This window comes from Durotheca rogersii (genome assembly GCF_024521655.1).
Source record: "Durotheca rogersii strain YMJ 92031201 chromosome Unknown GGS23scaffold_3, whole genome shotgun sequence".
In the NCBI taxonomy this organism is placed as follows: Eukaryota; Fungi; Ascomycota; class Sordariomycetes; order Xylariales; family Xylariaceae; genus Durotheca; species Durotheca rogersii.
In genome coordinates, this window is record NW_026251234.1 from 1,035,119 (window position 1) to 1,058,920 (window position 23,802).

The window sequence follows — 23,802 nt, forward strand, 5'->3', positions numbered from 1 at the left end:
TGCCCCCCCATCTACATCGTATGCGGGGTTCTGCCAGCACTTGCACATTTGGAGCGAAGCATCTGACCTCAAGTTATAGTAGTCTCTGCCTCTGCCCGCAATCTGTGTCACCTGCGACTCGTCATTTCGTGTTCCGCTCCATAACTCGACCTGCCCACCCAGTTTCGAACCAGTCCTTGCTAAACCCGCAGCATTCAAGCGCCTACCTACCGATGCTGCTATCACGAGAATAAGCGCCTACATCTAGTAACCGCCTAGCGGCCGAAGTGATGAAATCGCCTAGTTACAGGATCCTCAACGGCAGGTATAGCATTGTCCCACATAACCCGTACAAATGCCCCTGAGATGGCGTGGAAGCTAAGACAGCGCCCGAGAACTTAGGCCGTCGACGTAATTTAACGCCCCGGCTCTATAACAAGCCTTCGTTCGGGTCACGACCAACGACGCGTTTCTATCCATGCGGACCCTCCTATCATCCAACTACCTGCGTATCTGCGTCAGAGGGTCCAAGACAGGTCAGGGGTTCTCAGGGATACAGCGTGTCCATTCTGGGGAACGGATACTGTCATTTCTCCTCCAGTCGGGCCAACGTCGACATGCGGCCACTTAAGGCACATGAGACATTTCCAGTTCAGGACGAAAACCCTAAGTTATATCAAGCTTGCAAACTGCATACTTGCCTAAGCGCCCATCGTGCTAAGAGATATCAATTACTCTTTAACGACATTGCCGATATCGGACGCCACCCCACATCCTAGCAACCCAACCCAGGCGTAGGTAACGCACGGATTTGTAGGATACGCCCATAATGGCTTCTCGCAAGCAAGGCATAACTCGCTGTACGTCAAGGACGCGCCTATCATGCTCGTCTTGGTGTACTCCGGTAAGATATCGATGCTTAGGACCGGTTCCTTCATGGGAAGAACCTCGATGCTTATCCCGAGTTAGCAGCTAACCTCTATAGCCCAGCTCATCTTTGTTAAACTACCTAAAGTAACCTACCTAGGTAGATACTTCGGCGTATGTTGGTATATAACCCTAAAGGCTTTCTTAGCAACAAGTAGGTAGGTAGGTAGGTAGGTATGCGCACGTAATACAAGAGAAAGAGACTTAGGATACACAAATCTATAAAACCCGGCAGCGAGAATAATGATTTCCCATTGGTAATCCTGTGCGACGCGGGGCCTATCAGCCCGCTGGCTGCGATGCCGCTGACTCATCACCGCCAGCGACTTGCTTACCTAACATTGATTGTCGTCGCGGTGACGCCACCATTTGTTTTGTCTACTGCCCCATTTAGCCCAATTGGCAGTAGGTAATCCGTATCATTCGGCCTGCGACAGCGCTCACGAGTCCAAGACAACTCTATCTCGGCAGCTCCGAGCACAGCATCGCGCTCTAGAAGAACCAGACCTGAGCATTGAGCCGCATTCTGTTCCCATATTGACAACGATATCTATACCTATACCGCCAACCCTATCCCTACGCAACTAGGTTTGATCAACCACCATGCTTCTCGACGAGGATCCGGCTACTGTATATCTACCTATCCCCCCCCCCAATATTCGATATCCTTCCAGGCATCATAGCGCGTAACATACTAACGCAGCGCAGCTGATCAGCCACACGATCAACAACTTCAACATAGCGCCCGACAAAGCCGCCGTCTCGCGCGTCACCGACTCTATATCTACCCTGCGACAAGCGCGAGAGCTGCGAATCAAAGATGCGGAAGCGACGCTGAAGAGTACGCCGACCCTCCCCCTCCCTCCTCAGATCCGAACCCCGTTCTCCTTGTACACGCACACTCTTGCTCCCTTCTCCCGCCGACGACTCGAGAATACTGGTAAGCAGACAGGCTAACGCGAGGGCCAGAGCTCGTGCGGACGGTGGGCACGCTGCAGGCGCAGCACGAGGAGCTGGCGGCGGCGCACTCGTCGGCGGCGCACGCGTCGGAGATCTCGCGGCTGGACACGCAGAAGTTCCGGATCGCGAAGGCGGTGTCGGACCTGGAGATGGAGGCGGAGCGGCTGGCGGCGACGCGGGCCGACCTGGCGGCGCGCCTGCAGGAGCTCGAGATCCAGGGCGTCGAGGGCGGCGTCGAGGAGGAGGCGGCCCGCCGCCGCCGCGCCGCCGCCGCCCCCGACCTCCTCGACGACGAGGTCCTCCTCCGCCTCAAGGTCTACCGCAGCCTCGGCATCGACCTCGAGCGCGGCGACGGCCCCGACGGCGAGTTTTCCCGCGCCGTCGTCCGCAACGACCGCAAGGGCGATGTCCACGTCGTCAACCTCGACAAGAAGTTCTCCCGCTTCTTCTACGCCAACTACTTCTGGCAGACTCTCTGAAAAGAGAAGGGGAACCAGAGAAGGGGACCGCAACCCCCCCCCCCCCCTCTCTCTCTTTCGCGTAGATAAGACGGGCAAGCTGACTTGGGTCACTGCAATGAGAATATCCGGGGGAAAAGCTACACTGGGTTAGATGGCGTCAATGGCGTTAGCAGCTGGGATACTATCGTATAAAATTTCCGGAGGGAGCGGGGTTTGGTTCCCGTATAAATGCAAGATATTGTTCAAAAGCATGAGCTATGGGAAATGTCATTGAATTCCCGACTGTTCAGAATGGCGATGGATAATTGACCAACCGAACCTAACCTATACATTGTTGACCTCCATGGACTCTTTTTTTCCCCTCGTCCTAAACCCGGTCGGGTCCCTCCCCGGAAAACGCCTTATAGAAAAAACCGGATAGGAGTTCCTGTTATAATTGCCACACAGAACACCAAACTACTACAATAGCCAACCAGGTAGTAATTGCGCCCATCGTTTTCTTTTTGGGTCTTTAGTCTATTTTCCCTTTGATAATTCCGGGTTCCATTCGGGTTCCATTTTGTCCATTATCTCTTCATCTTCCAGGACCGGCATGTTGTTCGACTGCATGTCGTCCTGGAGGGGAAAGTATTCATCCTGGTCGAGCTTCGAAAAGCTATAAGGCCTAGTTTTTGTGGGCGTCCGGGACCTCGAACTGTTGGCTGACGTGTACGTCCGTCGGCCCTCTTCGGGACTAGGGATCGCTGTCGTGAAGAGGGCCTCCGCGGTGTGCGGGGAGAGCCCGGGTTTCCTGGACAGCAGGACGCCGCCGCTCCGGGATCTGAAGTGGTGGCGACGGTCGAGGATCCGCAGCCGGGAGTTGAGGTTGTACCACTGCTGGTCGGCGGCAGCATCGGCTTCGACCTCCACGTTGTCTAGGCGCCACCCGCCCACGCCCTCAAAGTCTCTTTCGAGCTCGATGCCGGGCGTCAGGCTGAACCCGTTCAGGCCGCCCATCGACGTTGTAGAGCCGCTACTAAGGCTGCCGCTGGTCCGTCTCTTGTGCCGGCGCGTGCTCGGGGAAGAGGGCGGCGAGAAGGGCTCGGGCGACGCCGGCGCTATTACCAATGGAGTGCGCTGCGATGACGACGTCCTCATAGAGCGGGCCTGCGCCGCGTTGCCGAGAACCACATACCGCAGCGTCTCCAGCCCAACGTCGAGGTACACGAGGAACAGGCGCAGGAACAAGACCATGAAAGCCATCATAGTCGTCACGCCGGCGCAGAGGGCGAGGGGGAGGGCGACGAGAAAGACGAAGGGGAATATGAGGAATTGAAGGGGATTGAAGATCGCCATTGGGGAAATGTAACGACAAAAGGCGTTAATGTAGGCCTAATACAGCTTGGTCGACCGAGACACGGTTTACATGATTTAGGATAGGTATAACCGATAGATCCGGGTACCTATCAGTTCACATCATGATCGATGCGGAAACGAGACCTGTACGTTGCAGTCGATCACTCCAACTCAACGGATATTGATGGGCTTAGGGGAGCTAGAGGCGAGAGAGAGAGAGAGCTAGATAAAGCGCTCCAGATGGTTAAGCAGTAGGCGACGATAGCGAGAGGGGGAGATGAGAGAGGGGAAGGGGAAGAAGAAGAGAGGTAGATATCAACAGGGAAATATGCACAGCTGTAATCAGAGAAACACCAGATTATTACACAACCGTCGTCAGTCGTTCGACTGTCTGCATGATAAGCCTGCGTAGCGTAGTAATAACAATGGCCGTGGTTGCAGCTGTACATATAGTTGCAGAGTAGTGGTCGCAGGAGTTGTTGCAGTATCGCATGCCCTCTTCTAATGCCGGCGTGCAGCTGCTAGGAGAGGCTTGGATACGACCTTGAATCCAGTCTAGCATTGTTGCGCCTTACAGTACCTACAGCGTGGGGGGAGCTTATGCGCATTCTATAGGTACTCTCACGTGCGGAGAGAGGTCGAGTCAGGCTCCTGGTTTTAAACGGATTCTCGGTTAATCACATCAGATGGTAAGCGGTACCGAGTAGGAAGTACCTATGGTGCCTAAATATCGCTGAAGTAAGGGCGGTAATGCATCTAGGGTACAAGGCATCGTCTAGCATGTCGAATAAATGCCTACATAAAACGTACAAAACTTTCATGGCCCGCCTAATCCGACTAACACTGGAACCTCCGGTTGAGAGAACTGAGGCTATCCCAGAGCCCACTATTTCAAGATTCGAAAACTGAATGACCCCGTTTTGACTACCTAAAATCTACGTTTACTTACGCTAGCGACAGCAAGCAAAGAGTCTCATTTCACATTTCACTGCATCATATAAGCATATATGCAGTCATCTTCGACATCTTTCTACCTACTTTCATCTGCTTATGTTTACCAACTCAACGTCAGTATCTCTGGGTGCAGATCGCATGAATGGCTGGTTGATCGAAGGTGGATGAGACGACCGAGCTCCATGGTGTTCTGTTCCACCCGCGAACCCTCCCCGCAAGCCGCCCAGCGACCCCATGTGCTGATCTAAATTCAGATTGGGAAAGTCGGGGTCATACCTATCGAGATCCGAGTTCCCCAAACCCTACCTCGGACTTGCGCCTAGGCTTCTGCTGGATGCGTGACGATCTTCAACGGTCTTCAACGGTGAGAGCTTTGCGCCTTGAACGCGCCATACCCCTAGAGGCGTCTACCCGTGGATGCAGGCCATTCGTCGTCTCGCCTTTACTGCAGAGGAGGACGCCTAGACGCCGGCCTGTGTTGGCGTTGACGTCCTGAACCGATGTGTCAACATCATTCGGGAGAATCTCAACCCTCCCGTCCTGCAGGGGCGTCAGCGGCGCACGATGACTCGGATACTCCCCTAGAGCCCTTTCCCTGGGACGCAGGGGTGTTCGACGCCCACTGTCACCCAACTGATACCATGGCGTCGATGGCTACTATACCAAGCATGCGGACCCGTATTCTGACGGTCATGTCCACCAGGTCTCAAGATCAAGACCTAGTGTCTAACGTGGCGCTCGAACATGGCCTTCAAGACAGAAACGAGTCTATTCCTTCGTCCTCTAGCGCCGCCCGGGTTGTACCATGTTTCGGCTGGCACCCGTGGTTCTCTTACCAGTTCTATGACGATGCCTCTCCCGAGTTCTCATATGACGGGACGCCGGAAAGTAAAATAGCACACTATAATAGGATATTGGCGCCCGCTCCTTCGACTAAAGATGTGGCATTTAGTGAACATCTTCCGGACCCGCGACCCCTATCCGAGTTTTTGAATGAAACGAGGTCACGGTTGGAGAAGCATCCTCTGGCTCTCATCGGCGAAGTTGGACTAGATAAAGCATTTCGCCTTCCGCAGAACTGGACTTCAGCCCACCAACCCCAACGCGATGAGGGACTCACACCTGGTGGCCGCGAGGGTAGAATGCTGAGCCCCCACCGAGTGCAGCTGACCCACCAGGTTGCGGTTCTCCGGGCCCAGCTCTCTCTCGCGGGCGAGATGGGTCGCGCCGTCAGCGTCCACGGAGTGCAAGCCCACGGCGTGTTGTACGACACCATGGCCAAATTATGGAAGGGGCACGAGAGAGCGGTACTGTCGAGGAAAGAGCAGAAACAGGTTGCTATGGGGGTGGAGGACTTCTCGAGTTCCTCTGAAGACGAAGGCGAGGAGGAACACTATACTAGACCTAACCTCAAAGGGGAATCCTGGACAACCCCGGACTCTAGCAAACCTAAGCCGAAGCCATACCCTCCGCGGATCTGCCTGCATTCTTTCAGCGGCCCCGTCGAGGTCCTTAGACAGTATACCCATCCCTCGGTGCCGGCAAAGGTCTTCTTCTCGTTCTCGGTTGCTGTCAACTGGAGTTCGGGAGGAGGCGACAAGACCGAAGAGGCTATCCGCGCCACGCCTGACGACCGTATCCTGGCCGAGAGCGACCTACACACGGCCGGGGAACAGATGGACCTGTATCTCGAGGAAGTGTACAGGAGAATTTGCCAGATCAAGGGGTGGGACTTGCGCGAGGGCGTCGAGCGGTTAGGAAGGAATTGGAGAGAATTTGTATTCGGCTAAGGTTCCCTCGCCGGATGGCATCCCCCCTTTCATCGTCCGCCGCAGGGAAGAAGGTTCCCGCCGGCAGGCCTAGCACGATACCACCTGGCCCAGACATCGACAAGTCGAGGCCCGGTTCGAAGCCACATTGCCAGGAGGAGAGTGCCAAGTGCTTTAATAGGCGGACACCCGTGGTGGAACGAACACCTATGTACCCAAGTAGTGTCGGTTCTACGTAGAGGTGAGGAATAGACCCGGGATGTGCGTGGACGTTGCATCCGTCCCCTCGATACGTGGGATGCCCAGGAGCCTACGCGCCAAGATGCTCACCATGCCACCTAATCGAGTCTACTCGAGTCTATTTGTGCCTGCGGCGCATAGAACCCAGTTACCCTCGGTGGGCCCGTGTCTTGTTAGTAAGGATCTATTGAATCGCCACCACCCACGCGGAGGGCACGAGCGTCCCATCTATACCGCACCGGCGTGGCCTCGGGGAAGAGGCAGTATGCGGGTTGTCGTCAACCTGTCGCGATCGGGAGGAGAGGTGTCTAGTGGGAGGCGTTTGTGCATATAGCAAAGATGGATTACGTGTAATTACTTTAGGTACCTAGGTAGTTACCTTAGGTGGGCACCTACCTAAGTAGAGGTAGATAGGGATGTACTTCCTCAGGGATCTCAGGGACCTTGGGTAGGTGTACTTACTGTTAGGTGCATCGGAGGTAGGTGGGAAGTTACCCAGCCTATGGGCTATAGGCTATAGCTCAGGGACCTACCTGTGAGTTATGCCATATCAGTCTTGCGTGGTATGCGCTCCCAAAATGTCTACTCATACATCCGACCTCCCATAGACTGAGCGCAAGTATGAGGTACCTCGCCCACTTGCCTACGTAGAGTCGGACTCGTGGTACTCGGCACCTAACAATACACGCGGACGTATGTACCTACCTAACACTTGATACCTGCACATAGCCCCGGCACACATGGACAATCATCAATTACCTGTATGTGCGTGGGCACGTAGAGATAACCAACAACTTTCGCAGCGCCCCCGTCCGCGCTCTCTCTCCACTTCCATTGTGCTCCCTCTCTTCGCGGTAAGGTCCGCCATCGTCAGCAGAACGGCGGCAGCGCCAGAAGCGGACAGCGGCGCCACTTTCTACTTGGCCTTTTCTTTTTTTTCTTTTCTTTTTTTCTTTTTTTTTCTTCCCCATTCCCTCGCGCATTTTCATTTGCCCTCCGTCCTTCGACCGGCCTGATTTTCCCGCATATCCTACCAGTCGTAATCTCGTCAACCCGACAAGACGACACACACACACACACAAGCTCGCAACGCTCACGCGCTCGCTCACCCACTACCCTCCCTCTCCCTATACCTTACTACCGGGTGTTGATTGCTGCTAACTCGCTCCCCGTTCTGCCATCTGCCGCGCCAGCGATCCCCGATCGCGCAGTTCGAACTTTGGCCCACAGGCCGACCCCTTCTCTTGTCTGACCCGGCCCCCTTTTCGTGTTTTCTGACGGGAACACAAGCATTCCATCATCCTGACGCATCCTCCTCCCTCCGCCGTGCCATTCGTCCCACAGGCGCATCCTTGCTACTACTGCATTAAGGCCGTCCTGTCACAGCCTTCTCTCCCCCTTACCAACCCCCATTTGCAGTAGTAGTTCGCTTTCCTAGTCGTGGCTCGTCGGCATCTACCTGACTCCCCCCCCCCCCCCCCCTTTCCCCCAGCACCGTTCCGGTCGATGCTGTGCCTGTACATGACCTGCCTACCGTGCCTACACATGCAAACCACCCGGCCCACACCGCGACTAGAGCTCTCTTGAGATACTGCCCGCACCAAGATAGGCGAGCTAGCACCGCACTTGCATACCTGTATAGTGCCCACACGCGGTCCCGCTCTTACTAGACAGGTTGACTTGCTCGGCGGCGAACCTTGCGCCCTACGCCTCGAAGCCGCTTCCTCGCACGTGTACGTACGCGAGCAGGAGAGACACGGCGCGCTGGAGGACCAGCCTCGGAGGAAGAGGAGAGACCCTGACCAGCAGCCCGGCATTAGCCTCCCCTTCCACCCCTGATCCCGCAGCTGCGCAGTTTGCTTCGCTATACTACCGCAGGTAGTCGCTCGAGCGAGAGGTACACACGCACGCACGCACGCACACACACACACACACACACACACACACACACACACCACGCAGGGTCTATACGTCGGGGGCCTACCGGGCGCGCCCATCCTCGACCCTTTTCGATCAGGTACATACTCATATACCGGGTAGCGAGAGCTACGCAGTACCTCCCGGTACGACAGACGTCTCTGCTCTCTGCTCGGCAGGACTGGAGCGACCGGGTCGAATTACACCTACCTGTGCCAATCGGTTAGCCAAGACGCAACGGACGTTGGAGGCCTGGGAGGAGAGGCTTCGGGGGTCGACGAGGTTAATAAAGTCACGCCAGACGCCCTCGGGCGGTCGTTTGGCTGGGAAGACGGCGCTGAGGGGGTCCGCGTAGCTGGCATCTGATCGCCACACCCCCCTGCTCTTCTTGGACGCACCCCACACAAACGCGTGATACAACCACTTTCGACTGTGGTGAGCAAATCTGAGTCCCAACGAGTCCCGTCCCAGATCTGCCCTCGCCCACGTCGCGCCCACGCTGCCCAGCCCTGCCAGCTGTGCCAGCGCGGTGCTAGCCTATCGTGAGCCATGTACGCGGGCAACTACGGCTTCCCCAATGCTGTTCCTCCTCCCGGATCGCAATACAATGGCGGCGCCCCACACTCAGCTGCCTCCCCGAGCATCCATTTGCAGCCCGGTCAAGGTCCTCCCAACCAGCAGCATCCGATGTACAATACTCAGCAGTTTCCCATGGGCGCGCAACCTGGCGCCGGCTTTCCTGGCGCCCCGAATATGATGTCAGGTCCAGGTGGTGCAGGAATGATGCAGAATGCCGGCATGCCGCACATGGCCGCCGCCAATGGCCCGAGTAAGCATCTTCCCTTCCCGTCCACCTTCTTTGTCCCTTGGTCGCATTTGTTCTCGTAATCTTGCCTCACCTCTCGCTCTCGCTGCCTTGCGCTGCCCTCCCCTCTCCCTGCGCCCGGTGGTTAGTGGCAGCTTCGCTCAGCGTTCACACGGCATTCCTTCTCCCGAAGTCGTGCCCGTCCCTGACTACACCAGCTTCTCCTCACGCACGCAGCTCGCGCGCTTGCCGGGTCGCAGATATGCCATCGCTGGCCGGCCGATTATAACTCGCATGCCGTGTACTAATATGCCAATTCCTTCACCCAGTGCCCAACTATCAACCTGCGTACACCAACTCGCCCTATGGCGCTGCCGTCCCTACCTCGGTTCCGCCGCAGATGAACATGCCTCCTAATTATGCGATGGGTGGCATGTCTATGTCCGGCTACCAGATACACCCTGGTATGAACCCTCAGCAGCAGCAAGTGATGCAACGCATGCAGCCGCCTCAGAACAACGCGCCGGGCATGTCGACGCCTACCCAGCGATCCTTTCCGGGACACCCTCACCAAGGCTCCTCGACCCCGAATAATGCGTCGAATCCCCATCAATACCCCTTATCAACGCCACAAAATACACACGCGATGCCTTCCAACCACACGCCGAACAATGGCCAACATCAACATCAACATCAACCTCATCAACCTCAGCACCAACCTCAACATCAACCTCAACATCAACCCCAACACCCACCTCAACACCAACCTCAACACCAACCTCCTTCCAATAATATCCAGACACCGCAGACGCCAGTGTTCCCGTCCTCTGTCCAGGGTAACGGCCCCGGCAACAGCTCATCCAACTCGACGCCGTTAAGCCCTGGTCCTGATTCTAGAGACAAAGAAAGGGTCGGCGTTATCTTGGAGATCAACAACGAGTTGCTACTGGAGGCCATACAGGTCCAACACACTCAGCAGATTCTCAAGAAGGAACGAACGTTGAGTAATGGTACCAGCGCTGCTCTGGGCGAGCCGGAAAAGAAATCCACGGAAGAGGAAGAGATATTAACGCAAGACTATTACCAGTAAGTACGGCAGGCAGGGGCGGAACGCGAACAAGGACTAGCCGCTGACTTTGTTTTAGATGTATGCGCAGGCTTCAAGCGAACCTGACCTATCTTGCCGCCTTGGCCGATAAGAAGGGAACAGCGGCTCCGTCTCCACCCTACCTCAGTGCGCCGCCCTTGAACAAGAGTGTCAGGTTGAAGATGATGGTACCCCCCGACGGATCGGACAGCCAAGAGGCTCCAGATCGGGAGGAGACGATCAAGTATATCCAAGAATTGTACAGAAAACTCCAAGGCCTCTATCCAGGAGTTGATCCCAACACAGAACCACCGCCTCCCCCTCCTGCTCGTCAAGGCGCGCTGCCCACGAACACGGCCAGGTCTGGGGTTCAGACACCGAGCCAGGCTAGCCCTATTTCCGGCAAGCAGAACACCCCTAAATTAGCAACGTCAGCGCCACCACCATCGATAACGACTCCTATCACAGGTCCTTAGGGATTACGCACGATGCAAGCTTCAAGAAAAGATTTGGATAGCTCGGAGTCAGGTATAGATCAGCTTGGGCGGGTATATAATACACGAAACGTTTCCCCAATTGGCCGTCGCATTTTATTTTTATATCATTCTTTTCCTTTTGCCTTACCTGTACGGCTTGATACCTGGAAAGAGTATATGACACGCGATGCTTTATTGAACTTTGGTGGTTTCGGCTTTCAAAAAGAGCCCGCGTTGACTTCGACTCAGTCTGATCGGCTCCGGGGCGGGACTGGTCCCTGGCCAGAAGTTGTGTGAATACGTCATGATGGAAGTTACGGGTATGTAGTATGCCGCACCAAAATGGTCACGGTGGGATCGAATTCTAAGGGCCTCAAAAGGGATGATCATGGTCGGCCTAGGACCGATTGAATACGGTGCTTTTATGATGTCAAAAGGTTGCTAGGTAGTGAATAACGGCTGTTGGCTTTTGTCGATGACTAGCCATGCATTACATATCTAGGCAAGACTGCCACCGCCACCTACCCGCGCTCTCTCTAGACTACCCACGTAGAGTTCTTCAGTGATGTAGGAGAACGGCAGGAGAGGATTTCTAGGTTGATAATATCCATCTAGCTAAATGGGGTAACTAGAAGCCAACTATCCCTAAATTGTTGGCAGGAATTCATTCCCTAGATACGGAGCTGGGGAGGGGATGGCAGGGGAGAGCAGACGGGGCAGCGATCTACATAGGTATAGATTGCGACATGCCAACCATCTCACGAGCGTATCACGACTTATACCCGGAATGGGATCTACAGGCAAAAGCGAGCGGGCGCGCGCGGGGGGGCAGGTCAAAGAGACTGAGTTAGACGAGTAGAATATACCAATCGGTGTGTTCGTCTAACGGATGGTCGGAAGCTGCCCAAGCCCGTCGTATATGTGGAATTATTCATTTAAACCTCGGAGAGTAGCACGAGGCGCAACTTAGAGGCTTAGCCGCGGGCGAATAGGTCACGAGATAACTGTTTGGGGGTCGCTCATCTCCCCTTCCCCTACGACGAACAGGAGTTCGCATCACCCCCCCCCCCCCCCCCCCCCCAACTTTCCCTCCCTTTACTCTCTTAAGACATCTATATCTGGTCAAGATCCTCAAGACCTCCGCCTTGGGAGATCGAAGTTCCCGTGCGTGACACGTATTCGTCACGCCCTTACCAACTTCTCAATACCCCCCGGCCCCGATCGCTAATACAGCTGCGCTGCCTCGTCGCGGTGTGGCCGTTGTACTCGGCGGCACAAGGGGTGCCGGCAAGTGCGGAAGGCTCCCCGCACCAGCGCTCCGTTATCGTTGTCGTCGGCTTCCGCCGAGGGTATGGTGGCTCCGGCCTCTATAGACGCACAATGGTCTGTCCATCGTCGGTACCTGGCCAAGACGGCGCCTGGGAGTGTGCGGTCGTGACGGAGCGGAAAGGGGTGACTGGCTGCGGCCAGCTTCCGTATTTCCTGCAGCTGGAGAGGGGGAGGGGACGGCAGGGGGAGGGGGAACGAGCGGTCGGGGTTGGCGGTCGGCGTCGGCGCGAGAGAGGGACTCGAGGGGCGGGTCTGTAGCCGCGAGTCCCGTCTCAGCTGCGTCGGGGAGAGAGACTACCAACGCTGGTTGTGCTCGTGTTGCCTTGTAAGCTCGCTGCCTGGGCGAGCGGTGTCTCTTAGCGAGACTCCTAGGAAGGATTCATGTATCCGCCATGGGGATAAGTAAGGTAGATAACACCTAATGTATACCTCCTACCTATTAGGAACCTTTGGTGTGCAATCGTGCATTTTCGCGCGTTCCTTTTCTAGACCTTAGGGTGACCTCGTTGATAACATCCCTAGGTACCTAGGTACCTAAGGTGGACATACCACATCGAGGTACATCGTGATCATGTTCAACCGAGGCCGATAAGGCGCCTGGTGGAATGCGGCCACCTCCTATGATGTAATGAACAATACCTCGCAGGCAAGATAATACCTACCTACCTATGAACAGCTAGCTACCTGAGCTACCTGTCTAGGGACACCTATCACGAGTAATAGCGCCGACTAAAACATCCGAGGGCTCGAGAACAAGGGAGGGATGGGTTCGTGTACATAATACAGAGGAGGTCCTCTCACCCCGTCCGGTGCCGCCAATGTTGTACTTAGGCACTGTCCAGACGACTGACAACTCGTGGTGAGCCGGTAACTGGCACGGGATCTACCCTACAGAAGGATGGAACATCCCATCCGGTAGTCTTCGGTATGATGCGATTCCCACGGCGTGGTGGTATCCATATCCCAACCTCTTTATTATTTTCTTTTCTCTGTTTTCTTTTCCTCGCAGCGACTCAACGTTCTTCGCTTCTTTCCGCGATACGGATGGGGACTAACTCGTAGAGAGACATACATACGTGCTTAGACTGGATTCTGCTAAGAGAGGGGTTGGGTGCACATCTGGTGGGGAAATTCATGCGCCAATGTCGTGAGACACAGCGTGTATGCATGCAAGAAGAGCTTCCCAGCAGCCCAATGATGCGGTGAGGTCGAAGTCGCGCGGAGTTGCGACGAAGTCGCTTGGAAACACTGCTCAAATCGGGAAATAAAGCGACGAGGGGGACAGGCAATGGATACGTGAACACATGCGTACATGTGCCTACATGGTACGTACATCTTGTGTAGGGTGCAATAGGTCAAGTATTTATGCAGGCACCGTCGGGACATACGGGGGCGGCCATAAAAATACGAGTACATACTTGTGTGTATATATATATCGACGTTCGGTGCCAGTTAAATTGGTAATATCGCCAGTCTCCGGCGCGAGCTCGTTGTAGACAGGCGCGCTATATGGAGCAGACCAGACAGACGACTCGGACGGGGACTCTTCAGAAGGCAAAACAGGAGGAATGCTGATTGCTCACGTATTCGCAGGTCGGAGGCTCAGTCAGATCTATATATGTGTGCAGCTGCTCCGTATGAGTATGCGTGCTGTGCGACTTATGCTTCTTTTCTTTGCGGCCTCACCTCAGATGTTCAGGATGTCCAGGGGGTCCAGGGGGGGGTCCAGGGGGGGGTCAAGAGGGGGGGAGATGTTTAGAGCATGAAGATGTCAAATAGCCGCTAATGCAGGGACTGGGTGCTGGTGGCCATCCGCCGTCCCAAATGAGAGGCGCGTCCCATAACGTCCCATCTTCGCGGCCAATCAGGCCGCTGCGGTAGCTCGCGGTGCTCGATGATAAAATAGGGGAGTCCGGCAGGTACCTGTAAGTACCGCGAGTACCCGCTACTTGCCTTGCCCTCTTGTGCTCCCGAGGTTCCATTGCACAATTCAAGCCCGGTCCAGGTACCTGCTACCTCTGTCGACCTGTCCCGTTTCGCTACCCGGCTAGGTCGCCCACGTCCTCCCCTCGCCCTCGTCCTGTGAATACCTTCCTGCTCCTCTCCTCAGGTCTGGGCCCTTGCCTGAGCCGAGTACTAGCAATTCCAGTCGTTATGCCTGACGAGTCAGCTTCCTATGTTCCAGTCCCTCGTTATCATCTATTCCTAACCAGGTCGTTGACCGAGCATTCACACCCGTACGAAGCTATCCGTTGATCATTCCGTACATGACACACTCACTCACTCCTTTGACCTCTGCTGTTCCGCTAGTCGTATCTGCGAGGGAGGAGTATCGATCCGGGCAACTAGCAACTCTTTAGTAGCTAGACCAGCGACTATACAATCAATCCATTTTCGAAGAAGCAAGCCTGCCCCCCTCGACGAAACTAGTAGAGAAGACGGCCATTGAACAGACCAACCGGCCCTCGCTCTCTCTGTTTAGCCCTCCCCTCGAGGCTCCCGAATCCCTGAACCGAGTCCACTATCCAAGTCCCCCTACCCTACCCTTGGCGGGCATATCCAAGGTCGCGTTGGCCACTGTTCAGGCAACATTGGAAGTCCACCCTAGATCCTGCTTGCCTGCATACCACATACCGACAGTTTGTGTATGTGTGTGCGGACTGTACGGGTTATAGTGCCTATCTGATATCACGACCGTTCGATATTAGGCGCGACCATCAGTTTTTATTTTATTTTAGTGGTGTCCTTTCTACCACACCGCCATCCATGTACTCACACGCGGGACTCGAGAATAGGTGACTGAGGCTAAATCGACACAACTTGAGCTTCGAACAAGCCGGAAGCGAGACACTGTGGCGGGTTGCAGATCGGCCATTCCAGTCATTGCCGACCACTCTTCGTTCGACGTCCGCGCAATGGAGCGGGACCTCGACAACCAGAAAAATGATCCCTCCCCGGTCCCAACGGCGCCGACTCGGGCAGACGAGCCCAGCACGCCCAAATCGCCTTCTAAGAAGGACACAAAAAACGGACGTAGAATCCTCGAACACGACTCGATGGTGACCGTCCGGCTATCCGAGCCACCCACCCTGGTGGTGAATACAGACTTGCCCCCCAACATATTGCCCTCCAGAAAGAGCATCTGGGGGCACGAATGCACACCAACGAGCGCAGCCGCGACCCCTCTAAAGGGGACAACCAAGACAGAGGAGGGGAGGGCGGATGAAGAACGAGAGGAGACAATAGCGAAGAAGGAAATAGAAGCGGAAGACGAGACGTCGACGGAAGACGGTGTTGAACTGAACGCGCCGGCCGATACTCGCAGGACGTTAGTACCAGAGCTCCAAGATGCTTCCACTACCGCCACTACCACGTCCACCACCGATACTAGTACCAATACAACCACGATCGCCACTGCCATCACTACTACCATCCACGAGGAGCGAGTGGGGGTAGCCAACGACGACGACGACCTTACGGATGAGTCCGACGCCGAAGAGGTCGACTGGGACCAATTGCAGAAAAAAGAGGACGAGCAAGTCAAAGATCAGGACGACAATGTACGTTACATACCCCGTTCCTGCCCTAACCGCCGTGCCAGGTCACCACCCGTTGGCTGGGCGGGGCAAGATTCGATGTTGGTAACCATGATAACGATGCTGACACGTCCTCTCCCCACAACCAACAGTCCACCGCACTGCTCCTGGCGCGGCTCGAGCAGGAAAATAACAAGCTGGCGACGAACCCGAAAAGCATCAAGGTCAAAGTCGTCGAGCAGCCGCAAACTCGTAGACCGAGACCACCGTCGATGGCCCAGATGCGACACATGGTCAACGGGCCTACGCCCACGGCGTTGCGGTACTCGGTCCTCCCCCCGCCGCCTATGACCGACCTGGAATTTTATATGGCTCTAGTCAAAGACTACCAGCAGACCGCGGCTCGCCTCCCCACCTTGCTATCGAAGAAGATTCGAAAGGGCGTGCCGCCCCCGTTGCGAGGCGTCGTCTGGCAGAGCATGGCCGGCGCCCGCGACAGCGTGCTCCTGGAACAGTTCGACAGACTCAGCGGCGAGGCTAGCCCCTACGAGGGGCTCATCGGCAAGGATCTCGGGAGAAGCTTCCCGGGTGTCGATATGTTCCGGGACCCAGACGGAGACGGGCAGCGGATGCTCGGGAGGGTCCTGAAATGCTTCAGTCTCTATGATCAGAAGATAGGATACTGCCAAGGACTGGCTTTCCTGGTCGGCCCTCTGCTGATGCATATGCCAGACAACCAAGCTTTTTGCGTGCTGGTCCGGTAAGTACCTTTTTTTTTTTTTGACGTCGAGAAAGAGAAGGAATCCGGATGTGTCTCGAAAGGATGTGAGACTAATAAGGCTAACCACGCTGTGTCCTGGCGACAGGCTGATGGAATATTACGGCCTGCGATCTTGCTTCTTACCGGATCTGTCGGGCTTGCACGTTCGCATCTATCAATTCCGGGAACTGCTGCGCCAACATCTGCCCACGTTATCGAACCACCTGGACGATCTCCAGGTTGACCCAGCCTATGTTTCACAATGGTTCCTCTCGTTCTTCGCCGTGACATGCCCCCTGCCCATGTTGTTTCGCATCTACGATGTCATTTTTGCCGAAGGCGCGTCGGAAACTATCATGCGGGTGGCTCTGTCGCTCATGCGCAAAAACGAGAGCCGCATCTTGGCGTGCACCGAGCTCGAGGATGTCATGCAACTCCTTTTGTCGCGCGGCCTCTGGGATTGTTATCACTACAACGCCGACGAATTCGTCGACGATTTTGTTAGCCTATCTAGCGTCGTTTCCAGAGAGAAATTGGCCCAGCTCGAGCAGGGGTATCGCGAGGAAAAGATCGCCAGCGCCAATGCCGCCCGAACGGCCGATGTTACCACAGCCGCCTCCCGTTTTCTGGGCCGTCTCTGGACCACAAGCACCTCGTTCCCGAGACCAGGAAATCTTTCTCCTGGCCTCACCGCCCCCTTGAGACCGCTGAGCATGCTTCGTCGAAGTACATCGAAGCAGAGCTTAGCATCGACGTTGAATTCCATGGAAGCAAGCTCGGTGAGCGTCCTCAGTTCCGCATCTACTGACGCGACGACCGTATCTCGCGAGTCCTCCCATGCCGACGATTCATCGGTGCGCGAATCGGCAACGCTTGCCCCCCCGAAACAGCAATCCGCTCGCGTCGCTCCCGACAAGAACCTTCATACCCAGATCGAAGACCTCCTCACCGCCCTCAACGAACTGCAGCGAAACCACGCACTATTGGCCACTCAGCTCCAACAGGAAAGGGAAGAGCGAGAAGAGGACCGCAAGGCTGTCCAATCGTTACTCGATGGATTGAAGAAGAAGGCTAGCAACGGATCTGTCAAGGCCGCGGGAGATGATGCAAGTCCTGGAGACAGAGCAGAAGAAGAGAAAGAGAAAGAAGAAAGCGAAGAGGTCTCCGAGCAGCGGCTATCCTCGCTGCTAGAAGCAGTAGAAGGCCGCTTCTGCACCGAAGAGGAGCGCCAACGCCGGTCCTCCTCGGTGCAAACCAAGTCGCAACTCCAAGACGAATTGGCCAGGACGAAGGAGCACCTCAGAATCGAGAAATCTAAGGCCCTAGACTTCAACCGCCGCATCGAAGACCTCGACCAAGAGGCCAACACGTTGCGAGAACAACTCCGCGAGAGCCACGTTCACGTTCGAAACATCCACCAGGAGAAGCAGCGTCTGGAGAGGCAAATACACGCTTTGCGTGTGAGAGCCTCCTCAGCCGGCCCACCCGGGTCGGAGGGCGGTGGCTGGTTCTCTTCTGGGGGCAACCTTGCTGCCGGCAGCGGCGGCGGCGGGTCTCATGCCGGCCTTCGGGAATTGAAGCTCGTGCGTAGCAAGTCGACGCCCAATACCCAATCGGCCTTTGGCCAGCGCGGCTCCTCGCTGGTCCGGACACAGACGGAGCCCGTCACCTCGAGCGAGCACGAGGCCCTCGTCATGGAACTCGTGCAAGCTAAGACGGCTGAGGCGGTAGCTCGGCAGGAGGCGGACGAGTACAAGCAGAAACTAGAAAACTTACGGAAGACGTACGGACTTGGTCCGCTGGAGACGCCTACGCCTACACCTACGGTGGCGTCAGCTGCGATGGGAATGATTGGACGACTCACGACATCGATATCCGACGCGAACGGTGGTACCAAGAATGTAGCTTCCACCGGGGCGTCGATATCTACTTCTAGCTCTAATAATAATTCTGGAGGAGCCGGCGGCTTCTGGGGATGGAGGCGATAGCGGCCTCTGGCCGAGAAACGTAACAAGAACAGGGACGCGCACGGCGTGCAGGGAAAGGCTCTTTTTCGCTTGGGGAACTGCCATCCTTGTGGACGCCGCCCTATCTCGACGAGCAATTATAACCGCGACTCTGCATACACGCGTAAGCCAGTGTTGGCGAGAGGTGGCGTCTTTTCTTTTGCCTGGGTATTCAAGACGCGTCTAGCCAGCGGGCTCGCATGCTCGAAATTCCGGCCAACTCGCTAGAGGACGAGAGCAGGCAAGGAAGCAGGGGGGCCAAAGAAGCAGTAGTACTAGCGGAGAAGGTGTAGGTGGACTGCTTTCGCTTCGCGGCTCCGCCGCCGCCGCAAGAAAGAGAGGGGAAGTTTGATGACGTTTAAATACAACTTGTTACGATTTTCCCCATATAGCGTTGCTATCGCGTTGCCACTAGACATTGGAGCGTTCGAACTTGTTAGCTTTTTTTGCGTTCTTTTTTTTTTCACGGTAGCCATTTACGGATGGGGGTGAGGGGATCACACATACATACACATACAACATAGAAAGAAAGAGAGGGAGGGAGAGAAGAGGAGAGAGACGGCCCCACAGGGTATAGGTCGGCTGGTGCTAGATTCCCGCCTGTGGTGCATCTGCCAGCTAGGACGGGTATGGCGAGATGTAGGAGGGGGGGAGGTGACCAAGTGGAGAGGGAATATAGGGTGGCCCACGGGGACGATGTGTGAGCCGGGACCCCGAGAGGACACGTCTCGACAGAGAGGTGTGCTCGGATGATTTTCTGTCTTCCAGAACACAGACATACTACTACGGTATACATACATATATACATACATACATATATACATATATGTACGCCTACGCGTACTAGATGCAGGCCGAGATGCCGACTGGAGGAGGGCCGATACGTTTTGCCTGGTTTCCTTTGCCTTCTCTGGAGGCGGGCTTGAATCTTCAGGAAGGAATTGTTGGGAATAGGGACGGGACGGGACGGGATAGGACGGAGGGAGGGGAGGGGAGGGGAAGGTGTCGTGTGCCTTATAGCAGATAATCACATGCTAATCAGGGGGTGACGGGGTGGCGCACGGTATATTAGGGAAGAAAGGATTCCCGATCACGCACTACATACGTAGGATCTTTTCTGTCTATATAGAGGGGAAGGATACTAGGGGTAGTTGTAGGCGGCGATTCATATGAGACTTGGTGTTCTATATAGGTATATGTGCGTAGTTGGGTATAAGCGAAAAAAGAAATATAAAAGAAGAGAGTGAGAGAATAGGTTCGTGGCTTTTGCTGGCGGGCGGTGTAGAGGTCGACAGTGCCTACACGTAGGCAGGCATATTGTCACGTACCTGCGTAGGTACCTGGGGTAGGCAGAGGACTACGCAGCGATAAGACCGGGAACTGGGGCGGGTAGGAGTGCGTTGTTTTGTTGTCCGATACCCAGGAATCGCGGCCGGGCCACCTTGCTGATACCGAACTTTGGACAGTCGAACGGCTGGTAGGAGAGGGGGTTTAGTTGGTATTTCGACCGACGTGATTGGGCCAATACGGGGTTGGCAGGCTGCTGGCAGCCAGGCAGCTATGTAGGTAGGTATATGTATAGTATATAGTATACACACGGACCGCACATGGTAGCAGGGCATGTTAGGTACTTCCCTATACACGTAGCAGAGGAACACTATGTAAAGTGGTCCCTTCGTGTGGCGTCATAGCACAACACATGCAACCCTCCCCCGCCACACAACACCGCATCACGACGGACCAAAACTGTGAGCACAGTAAAATATACCACGCTACCTCGCTGCCACCCGTACCTCCACTGCAGACAGCGGCAGCACGGCAGGTTCGCTAGCCACTAGGGGCACACGCAAGCCACACCCGGAATGAGGAGAGAGAGAGAGAGAGAAAGAAGGCGGGACCCTATGCCAATCTTGAACCATCTCCCGACCGTTCGTTTTCTTGCCCAGGCCTTGCTCTGTGCCGGGTTGGCCTGGCGCCAGCTTTGGACAACCCACTAACTACCTATTTCCCCCTTCACCTTACAACCACCATTCCACCTGGATTTCCTTCCCGCACACACGCACACACACCACACGCACACTCACCACACGCACACATACCACACGCACACACCACACGCACACGCACACACTCCCTCTCCCTCTCCCTCGCCTCGCATATACACATACACATACGTACACACATACGCCAGCAGCAGACCAGCAGACCAAAGTACGGGAGAAGAAGAAGAAGAAGCAGACGAAGAAGAGAGAGAGAGAGAGAGAAAAAAAAAGAGAAGACCTAAACAAGAGATACAATCAATAAACCCGGATCTGCTCGGCTCTGCTCTCTTCGTTCTCGGGTTGCTATTCCTATCGTGTCCGCCTCGCACGGGAAGCAGGTTCGCAGCCAAAATAAATTAGCTACCCTCCCGGTAAGTGAGGTCAGCTTGCCCGCTCGCTGTATCTGTCCCTCCGTCTCTCGCCCTTCCCCCCCCCTCTATCCGGTTGGCCCTTCTCCCTTCGTACCATTACTAAGGAGGACGACGTGGGCTCACCTGCAGACTTATCAGGAGCCAGACGCATTCGCTGCTCTCCGACCAGACTCATCCCGATAACCTCTCTCTGTCCTTTCCCTCTTTTTTTCCACACCTCTCTTGGTCGTCCGTACGACGAGACATATCGTCCGCATCGCCAACGACCACCCACGCAATGGCCGACTCCGATCACGCCAATGGCACCTCTGGTATGGTGAGTTGATTCGACGACTGCCCATCCCGTCCCGCCTCCTCCATCTCTACCTGTCCCTTCGCAACTCGGAGTATTGTTAAGCTAACCTATCGCGAGTAGTACCTCCCCCTACTAGCTGTGCTATAGCCACTCCTCCCTCTCTCCAAGTCATCCCACTCAAACCTCGCGGTGACGGATATCCGACATCCACTGGCACGTCGTTACTGACCCTCTCCCCTTCGCTGCAGGCTCCGTTGCCAAGGACCAGAATGCGAAAAAGGCCGGACAATCGCCATCGTCCCTCAGCCAACCTCTGACCCATTACCATAGCTTGTTCTCGGAGCTGCTGTCGTGGAAGAATCCCCGTAAGCCCCCCTTCCCCGCGGCGGCCGCCGCCGCCTGATCCCCCGCATTCTTTCGCCTCCTGCTTCGTACTGACGGCTTCGCCTGAAGGAGCCTCCGCCATTGCCTATACGTCTATTGTCTCGTTGATCTTCGTGGCTAGATACCTCGACGTCATCCGACATACCCTCAAGCTTACATATATGGCCTTGGGCGTTACCGTCCTTGCCGAAGTCGCCGGAAAGGCGGTCCTCGGAAACGGTCTGGCTACCCAGTTCCGTCCTCGCAAGTATCACACCATCCCCCGAGAGACCTTTGATGCCTTGATGGGCGATATCCACGAGCTCCTCAACTTCTTCGCCATCGAGTCTCAGCGCATCTTGTTTGTCGAGAACGTCTCCGCGTCCGCCATCGTGAGTGCACATACATTCTAGACGCGCTAGCTATCTGTCGTATTGCTCGAACGGGATTGCTGACGCGCTGCAATAGGCTGCCGCGGGAGCATTCGTGTCCTACTACTTGGTCAAGATCTTGCCTTACTGGGGCCTTGCTCTGATCACCACCACGCTGCTGTTCTTTGCTCCCTTGGTTTACAGCACCAACCAGGAGCTCATCGACCACTACCTCAAGCAGGCATCCGACCTCATCAACAGCCAGACGGAGCAGCTGCGCGAGATTGCCAACAAGCAAACCGCGCAGGTCACTGATCTCACGAAGCAGTACATCGGTGACTACGCCGCCAAGGCCCAGCAGATCCTCCGTGGTCAAGCAGGCACCGAGACGAAGTCGGCCCCCGCTACTAAGTCTAACCTGAAGGAGTCCGACTTCCCCAAGGCTCCCAAGGAAGGACTCAAGGGAAAGCAGGAGTCGGAAGATGAGGAAGACGAGAGCGAGGAAGAGAAACCCCTGACCGCTGCCTAAACGAACGGCGATGGGACGCGACCGAAACCAGCTCTTCCGATACATAAGCAGTTAATGCGCTCGGTCTTCCGAAACCCAACTGGTACGGCACGACAAATTGGTACGGCTCCTAGCATAGAGAGAGATGTGAGACGCTTGTGAGATACGGATGCTTCCTCTATATGGAGCTAGGCTGGGGGTTCTTTTCGTATGGATTTTCCCTCCTTGGCAATGACGACGGGTCGCTAGCTGAATTAGGCCCTATGTGTGGGATTAATGGGGAACCGCTGGTACCTCGTGATGTCTTTTTTTTCTTCAAACTTTGGCAACGAACTTGCGAATTCGGTGTAGCATGCCTCGCCGAGCAGAAGGAGTATGTCTTACTGGCGGCGATGGCATGGACGGCGAGGGGTGGAGCACGGCCAAGAACGATAAAAGACACCATGAGACGAATGAAGCAAGGCAGGGGGAGCAGGTAGGGAGAGTGTGGTAGGTGAGAGTGTTTAGTGAATGAGAATGAACGGCTTTGCGATATGCAACGCGGCAGCAAGAAGCAAGCAGCAGCATGGCTTTTAGGCTACGAGTGAAGGGAGAGACGGAGGGAGAGACGGAGGGGGAGAAGGGGGAGTTGAGGAAGAGGTCGACTCACAGCTCGGATGTTGGTAATTCAACTATTCTTATTTCTAATTCTCTTATCCCAGCCAGAGTGATGATTAGACCCCCACATATTGCCCGAATCTTTATTCTCTGCTTTCCTGCCTCACCGTCTGGTATTATCTGTCTATCTGCGTGCCTGCCTTCCTGTCTGCCTCATCTGTTGTGCTATCTATCCATCGTCTTTGGGTGGGATCCGGGTAATGAGATGTCAGGGAAGGTAGACGTACACCGGGAAAGGTGAGCCAAACTAGCCACCACGTGGTCCGGGACACGTTTCGCGGTGAGACAACAATAGCGTTGTGTGTCCGTGACCCGTCTTGTCTTATTATCTATACCCCCACCCACCCGTCCACCTACTCACTCAACCCGCCCACCTCCCTACCTACCTACCTGCCTTACCTAGCCTACGTTTCCATCGTCGCGCGTGGTCAGACGTCCTCACGCGCGCCTGCCTGGCAGGGCCGCGTGACCAGCTTCGTCGGAGGACTCGGTCGACGGGCGCACAGACGGACGGACGTAGCAGGGTAGCTCTGCCGCGCTGCAAGCATCGCGGATCCGCTGGCGCCCTGGGGAGGGGGGGGGCGAGGAAGGGGATGGCGATTGGGCTTAGCTGCTGGGTAGGATACGAGGTTTTTTTTTTTTCGAGGAGGGGGG

The 23,802-nt window shown here is 55.6% G+C and overlaps 8 protein-coding genes across 8 annotated transcripts; 5 read left to right on the forward strand and 3 right to left on the reverse strand.

Annotated features, from left to right (window-relative positions):
• Positions 1–1,509: 1,509 nt before the first annotated feature.
• GGS23DRAFT_602929 (Spc24 subunit of Ndc80-domain-containing protein) lies at positions 1,510–2,345 on the forward strand (the record flags this gene model as incomplete). The annotated part of the gene is made up of 3 exons (XM_051519397.1): positions 1,510–1,536; positions 1,615–1,747; positions 1,876–2,345. 3 exons carry the CDS (start codon positions 1,510–1,512, stop codon positions 2,343–2,345), a joined length of 630 nt encoding a protein of 209 aa, XP_051375364.1.
• A 249-nt stretch (positions 2,346–2,594) lies between these two features.
• GGS23DRAFT_281357 (uncharacterized protein) lies at positions 2,595–3,743 on the reverse strand. The gene has a single exon (XM_051512555.1). It carries the CDS (start codon positions 3,660–3,662, stop codon positions 2,844–2,846), a length of 819 nt encoding a protein of 272 aa, XP_051375365.1. The 5' UTR covers positions 3,663–3,743; the 3' UTR covers positions 2,595–2,843.
• An 858-nt stretch (positions 3,744–4,601) lies between these two features.
• On the forward strand, positions 4,602–6,525 carry GGS23DRAFT_281460 (hydrolase). The gene is made up of 2 exons (XM_051512557.1): positions 4,602–4,729; positions 4,871–6,525. The coding sequence occupies exon 2, from the start codon at positions 5,117–5,119 to the stop codon at positions 6,404–6,406; it is 1,290 nt and encodes a 429-aa protein (XP_051375366.1). The 5' UTR covers positions 4,602–4,729; positions 4,871–5,116; the 3' UTR covers positions 6,407–6,525.
• A 1,213-nt stretch (positions 6,526–7,738) lies between these two features.
• On the reverse strand, positions 7,739–8,857 carry GGS23DRAFT_281447 (uncharacterized protein). Its single transcript, XM_051512556.1, has one exon. It carries the CDS (start codon positions 8,620–8,622, stop codon positions 7,984–7,986), a length of 639 nt encoding a protein of 212 aa, XP_051375367.1. The 5' UTR covers positions 8,623–8,857; the 3' UTR covers positions 7,739–7,983.
• A 234-nt stretch (positions 8,858–9,091) lies between these two features.
• GGS23DRAFT_593396 (uncharacterized protein) lies at positions 9,092–10,910 on the forward strand (the record flags this gene model as incomplete). Its single annotated transcript, XM_051518030.1, has 3 exons — positions 9,092–9,371; positions 9,677–10,433; positions 10,493–10,910. 3 exons carry the CDS (start codon positions 9,092–9,094, stop codon positions 10,908–10,910), a joined length of 1,455 nt encoding a protein of 484 aa, XP_051375368.1.
• Positions 10,911–15,295: 4,385 nt separating this feature from the next.
• Positions 15,296–18,523, forward strand: GGS23DRAFT_602931 (rab-GTPase-TBC domain-containing protein; the record flags this gene model as incomplete). The annotated part of the gene is made up of 4 exons (XM_051519398.1): positions 15,296–15,571; positions 15,680–15,799; positions 15,928–16,535; positions 16,642–18,523. 4 exons carry the CDS (start codon positions 15,296–15,298, stop codon positions 18,521–18,523), a joined length of 2,886 nt encoding a protein of 961 aa, XP_051375369.1.
• Positions 18,524–18,669: 146 nt separating this feature from the next.
• Positions 18,670–19,501, reverse strand: GGS23DRAFT_281529 (uncharacterized protein). The gene is made up of 2 exons (XM_051512558.1): positions 19,049–19,501; positions 18,670–18,952 (listed from the first exon to the last, which is right to left on the reverse strand). Exons 1-2 carry the CDS (start codon positions 19,363–19,365, stop codon positions 18,817–18,819), a joined length of 453 nt encoding a protein of 150 aa, XP_051375370.1. The 5' UTR covers positions 19,366–19,501; the 3' UTR covers positions 18,670–18,816.
• Positions 19,502–21,231: 1,730 nt separating this feature from the next.
• Positions 21,232–22,512, forward strand: GGS23DRAFT_593398 (Reticulon-domain-containing protein; the record flags this gene model as incomplete). The annotated part of the gene is made up of 4 exons (XM_051518031.1): positions 21,232–21,265; positions 21,498–21,614; positions 21,703–22,004; positions 22,081–22,512. The coding sequence occupies 4 exons, from the start codon at positions 21,232–21,234 to the stop codon at positions 22,510–22,512; spliced, it is 885 nt and encodes a 294-aa protein (XP_051375371.1).
• Between the last annotated feature and the right edge of the window lie 1,290 nt (positions 22,513–23,802).